At 41.4% G+C, this 8369-nt stretch overlaps 1 protein-coding gene across 2 annotated transcripts; it reads left to right on the forward strand.

Annotated features, from left to right (window-relative positions):
* The first annotated feature begins 715 nt into the window (after nucleotides 1-715).
* LOC118399059 (40S ribosomal protein S24) lies at nucleotides 716-7348 on the forward strand. Of its 2 annotated transcripts, none has more exons than XM_052474999.1 (5): nucleotides 716-845; nucleotides 2771-2836; nucleotides 3061-3270; nucleotides 3528-3641; nucleotides 4751-7348. In XM_052474999.1, the coding sequence occupies exons 1-5, from the start codon at nucleotides 843-845 to the stop codon at nucleotides 4754-4756; spliced, it is 399 nt and encodes a 132-aa protein (XP_052330959.1). In that variant the 5' UTR covers nucleotides 716-842; the 3' UTR covers nucleotides 4757-7348. The 2 variants fall into 2 exon arrangements, with proteins under 2 accessions (XP_052330959.1, XP_035650726.1); XM_035794833.1 differs by having other exon boundaries at nucleotides 7263-7348.
* The last annotated feature ends 1021 nt before the right edge of the window (nucleotides 7349-8369 follow it).

The raw sequence follows: 8369 nt of genomic DNA on the forward strand, positions 1-8369 counted from the left end.
GCGTCGTACGTGTTAGGGGAGGGATTGGCCGGGATAGGCCGTCATTGTAAATAGAAATGTGTTCTTAACTGACTTGCCTAGTAAAGGTTAAATACATATTTGGCGCTACTTTACTGACATCTAGCGGTACCGGTAGGAATTACATATTATGGGACAGCGGGGACTGTGAAGAGACACAAGCACACAAGCGCTAGCATACACACTCCACACATTTTGTATTGTAGATATGTAGTGATGTAATAATGTTATATGATGTACTGTTTTATATGTAATGTAAGTGCCTTAATGTGTTTGGACCCCAGGAAGCATAGCTGCTGCTTTGGCAACAGCTTTTGGGATCCCTAATAAATACAAATACAAATTCAAAAATTGCGCTCTATGTTTTGTCGACTACCGTCCATTTCCATGAACCATGTGAATAAAAATACTTACGTAGTTCAATAATAAACAAAATTATGCATACATATATACTATATAATACTGTGGTGCGCTACTTTTGGAAAAATTGCATAAGGGCATGATTGTGTTGCTGCTAGATGAATAGAATGTCATCAATTAATATATTTGTAATGAACATACTGTATTGCATACATGCATGTGTTTTGCCAAAATTACATGGGCATTTATTTGATTGAGTGACCTTTGTCATATACACTTGAACAAAATAATACATAAAAAATACAAAAACGACACGTTCTATTTCCCTATGTGGTCTCTCAAATCATTTGAATTTACTTTTAATTCAGGCAAGTATTCAGGTCGCACGGCTTCCAATCAGGCGTTTGGTTGGCCGGCATCGGGTCCTTCCTCCTTTTCCTCGTCCCTGAGAGGCTGATGTCAAGATGGTGAGTCTTGTGGCATAAAATCTAGAATTAAATTCTTTGTTTATCTTCACCATCCTCTCATCGTTGTTAAAATCACGAAGTCCAAATACATTTATAAGCCATCCCTGTAGGAATATTAGAACATTGAAATGGTAAAAGTAGTTTTTAGTATTTTATGAACTGATGGATTTCGGTGGCCTAGACGAGCGCTCGGCTGTTGGACCTGTTCAGTTGTACAAACCATTCAGTAATAATGTTGTAACACATGGCTTCTTATTTTCCATTACTATGTGTTGGCGGCTACATTGTGGTTTTGTCCAGTCTTGTATAATACTATTATTTGACCAGCACAGGCAATATGGCTAGCTACATGCTATGGTATGTGCTAGCAAGGTGTCCTCGACTATGGCTAGTGAGCCTCCCTGGCACAGTATGTCACTTGTAATGTCGTATTAGGATTCTGGAAACTACCTAGCTAGTTCCGACACGATAACTAACGCTAAGTTACCACAAATGCATGATTTTTGTCGTGTACCTTGTAGTCAATCCGTCCAGAAGTGCTCCGGTGTTTGAAGTGGTTCGTTTACATGATTTGAGTAGATGGAAGCTAACTTAGCTAGTTAACTTGCTTGGTTGGCTACAGTAGATAGCCAGGATGTTAGTTATTGATGCAGTAACCTTTCGGTATGATTTTGGTTTAGGACTTTCTCCTCGAAAGTATATATTGGACGTGTCACTCGTGTATCTAGCTAGCTACTAAATGTTACTTGTGTAGGTAGCTAAATCCAAGTAATGTAGTTCGCTAGCTACCTCTTGTTGCATGGCATGATACGTTTGATGACATGACGGTGGTAGGCCTGATCAATGATGAGACAGCCTGTAGGGATAGTCAATATCAGCTCCCTCAACAGCTAGACACGAGCTGATCGTAGACTACAGGAAATGGAGGGCCATGCACACCCCCATTCATATCGACTGGGCTGTAGTGTAACAGGTCGAGAGCTTTAAGTTCCTCTGTCCACATCATTAAGGATCTATCACCGACCACATACCAAGACAGTTGAAAATAGGGCATGACAAAGCCTCTTCCCGCTCAGGTGGCTGAAAGGAATTGACATGGGCCCTCAGATCCTCAAAGTTATACAGCTGCACTATTGAGAGCATCTTGACTGGCTGCATCAGTGCTTGGTATGGCAACTGCTTGTCATCCTACTACAAGGCGCTACAGAGTGTAGTGCGTACAGCCCAGTACATCACTGCCGCCAAACTCATCCAAGACCTCTATACCAGGCTGTGTCAGAGCAAGGCCCTAAAAATGGTCACTCCAGCCACTCAAGTAAAGACTTATCTGTTATCGAATGGCAAGCGGTGCCGATGCACCAAGTCTGGAACGAACAGGACCCTGAACAGCTTATAACCTTAAACCATAAGACTGCTAAATAGTTTGTAGTAAAATAGTAATAGTAAACTATTTACCTATCTGCATTGACCCTTTCTGCACTAACCTTTTTGACTCGTCACATGCGCTGTTTGTCCTGTTGCCTAGTCACTTAATTCCTAGTTATATGTACATATCTACCTCAACTGCATCGTACCCTTGCACATCAACTCGGTGCTGGTATCGTGTGTATATGGCCACGTTATTGTTACTAATTGTTTTACCTTTTTATTAAGTTTCACATTTTTTCCCCGTCTTTCTCTGCATTGTTGTGAAGGGCCAGTAATTAAGCATTTCACTGTTAGAGTAACAGTTGATTTGTGATCGGATGTGTATAAGTGGATGCAATAAGTAACTTTTCTTTATGGCCTGCTAACTAACTTGCTACCTGACAAAGCCAACATCTTGTTTAAATACTTGTGTTGATGTATACTACTTGTCTTGCTATATGTGTATAGTATCTAGATGTGTGTAGGGTTCCTAAACTCTGTTCCCCGTCTACTTTCAGAACGACACAGTGACAGTCAGAACCCGGAAGTTCATGACAAACCGGCTGCTTCAGAGGAAGCAAATGGTAAGCTTAAATGTTTTTCCTACTGTATACCACCAAAACAAAACATCTCTTCATACGGAGTGTTCAGCTGACCTCTATCAGTAGATCAAAAGACCGTCATGATCTGCCCTGATGGTCTATTGATTAAATGATCTGTTAAAAGTTAGGAAGCATCGAGATCACCAGTGTGCTAGTTTTCTAGTGCTGCATGGTCTTAAACTTTTGTCCATTGTCTCCGCTTCCAGGTTGTCGATGTCCTCCATCCGGGCAAAGCCACAGTCCCAAAGACTGAGATCCGGGAGAAGCTGGCCAAAATGTACAAGACCACCCCTGACGTGGTGTTCGTCTTCGGCTTCAGGACACAGTTTGGTGGCGGCAAGACGACGGGCTTCGCCATGGTCTACGACTCTCTCGACTACGCTAAGAAAAACGAGCCCAAGCACAGACTGGCCAGGGTAAGTAGATGCTGGAAAAATGGAAACAAGTGAGGCTTTGCTTGTGGAATGCACCAATTGAATGGATATAGCTGTTTTTAGGCAATATTCTCTATTTGTATGACACCACGTCTGTACATAGTTTCTATGAGTACCATCATTATCAAGTATTGTCTGCCAGTGATACCCACATTGATACTGACTAATGGAAAGATAACCCACACACAATGGAAGCAGTGCTGTTTGGTTAAAATGTTTGGTTTTCTCGGTTCTCACAGCACGGTCTCTATGAGAAGAAGAAGTCCTCCAGAAAACAGCGCAAGGAACGCAAGAACAGAATGAAGAAAGTACGAGGCACCAAGAAAGCCAGTGTGGGCGCTGCTGGCAAAAAGGTAATGTGGCCATTCTCCCTATGGTACATTCCTCTTGTTCAAGGGTGGGTGCATTTCAATAGTCACATTTTTACAGTAGCTCCATTTATTCTCCTTCATCTGCACTGTAAATCAGCAGAGTTGGCTGCTTTCACCCAAGCGAAATTCACATCATTGCAGATGGAGGGAATAGGGAACTTCTTGAGACTATTGGAACGCACTCCAAGTTGAACTTATTTCGTATTAGTTAATCATTAATTACATGCATATCTTTCCTTCTTCCCAAGTCTGTTAGTGCTGTTTTTATTTATACATTCTTACTGTTTTAATATACATTGTCATCTTCTCTTATCTACTGTTCTTCGGGACTGTAGAAGGTAAATGTTGTTTTCATCAGTAGACTAACTGCTGTGTGCAGATACTACTACTTAGGAGTGATGTTCCTAGCTAAATCCTGTTAGACTTCTTCCCATTATATAACCAAAAAAGCTACAGTGCCTTTTTACATGTGGATTTATCTAACATCCACATTGGGTTTCAGTTCAGGTACCTACCAGTTGATACTTAGCTGCTCATTCTAACTCATGACACTAATGTTGGCGAGTGTGAACTGAGCACTAATAGTGGTTTAGATTCCAGTTTGAACCGTATAGTGTGGTCCCGTATAGTGTGGTCCCTACTCAACAGTAGGTTGCCTAGTGGATCTCTGAAAGACTAGGTAGGAACTAGAGCAGTTTCTCAATTAATTCCTTAAAGGACCCCAATGCAGTACACATTTTTGTTTTAGCCCAGCACTAACACGCATAATTCAACTAATCAAGTCTCAGTGCTGGGCTAAAACACACATGTGCATCCCCAGGAATCCTGCAGGAATGTATTGAGGGACGTATCTAGAAGCTGCATTTGTGTGCATTTATTGACATGTCCGCATCTGGTGCTCAGCATTCAGTTTTGACTTTGTATTATTTTCCTGGGTGGAAATGGGCCCCAACTGAATCAAATTAATCTATGGCTCAAATCTTATGCCATTCAGAGATCTAGTATAGGAGTGTGAATTATTTTAAGAGTTTAACATTACTTTCTTCATCCTTTTGTCTTTTATTTTGCCTCCCATGGATTTGTTTTTACAGAAATGAGGTGTCTTTACAGGTATAAAGAAAACAGGGCATGGTGTGCTATATTGTGTTGAATTGCACATTGAATCTTCTCTTGGTACCTCACCTGTAGAGATCTCACCTATAGTCTTCCAACAACCTTATCTACAAGCACGCATCCTTACTACTTCATCCCATCTTCCATCACCCTTGTCCCCCAAACTTCTAAACCTACCCTGGCTGGTGGTACTTATTCTCTGACAAATATTATAATATCAACTAATGTCATATCAACAAAAAAAACTATTTCATTGCTTCTAAACGATTACCATTCTTATTCTCCTATTAAACTATTTTATTATGACTATGTATTGATCAGATGCTCAGTACAGTTATGCTAACATGCGTTATGAGTGGTGACCTTTAGTGGTTGTTTACTAAAGCATGTCTAGGATAATAATTTATAGCCCAATGTCTCGATGCGAGACAGCTGAACCACATGCCTACTCATACGACTTTTCCTAGTTTCATTTAATACAATATACAGTTTAAGTCGGAAGTTTATATACACTTAGGTTGGGGTCATTAAAAATTGTTTTTCAACCACTCCACGCATTTCTTGTTAACAAACTATAGTTTTGGCAAGTCGGTTAGGACATCTACTTTGTGCATGACACAAGTTATTTTTCCAACAATTGTTTACAGACAGATTATTTAACTTATAATTCACTATATTACAATTCCAGTGGGTCAGAAGTTTACAAACACTAAGTTGACTGTGCCTTTAAACAGTTTGGGAAATTCCAGAAAATTATGTCATGGCTTTACAAGCTCTGATAGTCTAATTGACATAATCTGAGTCAATTGGAGGTGTACCTGTGGATGTATTTCAAGGCCTACCTTCAAACTCAGTGCCTCTTTGCTTGACATCATGTGGAAATCAAATAAATCAGCCAAGACCTCAGAAAAAATATTGTAGGCCTCCACAAGTCTAGTTCATCCTTGGGAGCAATTTCCAAATGCCTGAAGGTACCATGTTCATCTGTACAAACAATAGTACGCAAGTATAAACACCGTGGGACCACGCAGAAAGAGATGCGTTCTGTCTCTTGTGAAGATGCTGGAGGAACAAAGTATCTATATCCACAGTAAAACAAGCCCTATATCGACATAACCTGAAAGGCCGCTCAGCATGGAAGAAGCCACTGCACCAAAACCGGCATAGAAAAGCCAGACTACGGTTTGCAACTGCACATGGGGACAAACATCGTACTTTTTTGAGAAATGTCCTCTGGTCAGATGAAACAAAAATAGAACTGTTTGGCCATAATGACCATCACTATGTTTGGAGGAAAAGGGGGGAGGCTTGCAAGCCGAAGAACACCGTGAAGCATGGGGGTGGCAGCATCATTTTGTGGGGGTGCTTTGCTGCAGGAGGGACTGGTGCACTTCACAAAATCGATAGCATCATGAGGACGGAAAATTATGTGGATATATTGAAGCAACATCTCAAGACATCAGACAGGAAGTTAAATCTTGGTTGCAAATGGGTCTTCCAAATGGACAATGACCCCAAGCATACTTCCAAAGTTGTGGCAAAATGGCATAAGGACAACAAAGTCAATGTAACGGATGTGAAACGGCTAGCTTAGTTAGCGGTGTGCGCTAAATAGCGTTTCAATCGGTTACGTCACTTGCTCTGAGACCTTGATGTAGTAGTTCCCCTTGCTCTGCAAGGGCCGCGGCTTTTGTGGAGCGATGGGTAACGATGCTTCGAGGGTGACTGTTGTCGTTGTGCGCAGAAGGTCCCTGGTTCGCGCCCGGGTATGGGCGAGGGGACGGTTTAAAAATTATACTGTTACATCAAGGTATTGGAGTGGCCATCACAAAGCCCTGACATCAATCCTATAGAAAATTTGAGGGCAAAACTGAAGAAGCGCATGCGAGCAAGGAGGCCTACAGTCCTGCCTCGGTTACACCAGCTCTGTCAGGAGGAATGGGCCAAAATTCACCCAACTTATTCTGGGAAGCTTGTGGAAGGCTACCCGACACATTTGACCCAAGTTAAACAATTTTAAAGGCAATGCTACCGAATACTAATTGAGTGTATGTAAACTTCTGACCCACTGGGAATGGGATGAAAGAAAGTGAAAATAAATTACTGTATTTATTCTGACATTTCACATTCTTAAAATAAAGTGGTGATCCTAACTGACCCAAGACAGGGAATTTTTACTCTGATTAAATGTCAGGAATTGTGAAAAACTTTGAGTTTGACTTCAACTGTCATTTGATATATACTATATACTAAATAAATTCCTCACTGAGCTGGAAAATAAATATCAGTTAACTGCATCTTACTATTTAAAAAAACAACATGTAGGTTGAGCTCCATCTCTACTATTACCCTTCGGACCATCAGCCCAATTACCCCCCTTCCTTTAGTTGAGGTGCGCCCCCCCCTCCCTGAGTAGAGTTGTTGTAAGTGGAGATGGCGTATTTCTGTTTGCAGGTGAACTAACTTCTCTTCCTCTGTGTTTTCCTACAGTGAGCCTGGAGAATCAGGGATGTTCCTCGTGCTCAAGATGTTCTTGTATATTGTCATCGAATAAAAAAACTTTGGAAAAAAATTCACTATCATGTTTGTCATTTCCTCTACATGTCCTGGATTGAAAAACATGTATATTTGACATGTTTATCTGTACACTTACATTTGCAGTGTGCTTGAATATTGTTATGTTCAAAGTTGTTTTTGGGATATTGGTAGTCTGACTCATACCGAAGTCTTAAGTCCTCCTGACTTCAGTCTGGAAAGCCTGTTTTGGTGCAGTTGGCACGATGCTGCGTCAGTAATGACGGTGGCTGTGCTTTTAATGGTTGCTTCTGTCTTCTCGCGCAAACAGCCACGCACCGCCCCTTGCATTACACAAATGTTGGTTTATCAAATCCCACAAGAAAAACATTTGAGAACCACAATCAATACATCCCCTTAATTTGAGCGAATCTTGCATCAAAGGCCTCCTGACCAGACGTCTATTGTTGACTGGCTATATTCTCCTTTCAATAATGTTGGATGGTGTTCCCATTAAAACAATGTGAATACCAATGTTACCAAATGCATTAAATGGTGAATTACTGAGGTGAGTTGTGTTTTGCCTGTGATGATAGTCTCATATGCCGCCGGTCCTGTGTTTTTCTATTTGTAGACATTAATTAAGAGCTTATGACCTGAATATTTCTAATGCATTTTCTCACAATGATAAGACTTCAATGAAGTGCCCTGTCTAATGGGTTCCATTGTGTCCAGACTACAGAACCTTTGTGTGAGCTCAGAGCCAAACCAATGGTGCTACGATGCTGACTACTGCTGCAACTCACGCTGAATCGTCTCCGGCTATGCACTCTTTTTGTTGGCATCATACCTGGCACCTTACTACTGCTGTCTCAAGGTTACTAGGTCCCCCTTGGTTTTCTGTACACAAACTCACCTGGTCCTTCTATCACTACCTCAGCCTCATAACTTACGCTGATGGCACTCAACTCTCGCAGATAGGATTTCTGTGTGGCTGGCCTGGCAGACATCTCCGCTTTGATGTTGGCCCACCACCTCGAGCGAATCAATATTGCACTGCTATTCGTTCCTGGGGGAAGCTTG

This window comes from Oncorhynchus keta, chromosome 2, assembly GCF_023373465.1.
Source record: "Oncorhynchus keta strain PuntledgeMale-10-30-2019 chromosome 2, Oket_V2, whole genome shotgun sequence".
NCBI classification, from domain to species: Eukaryota; Metazoa; Chordata; class Actinopteri; order Salmoniformes; family Salmonidae; genus Oncorhynchus; species Oncorhynchus keta.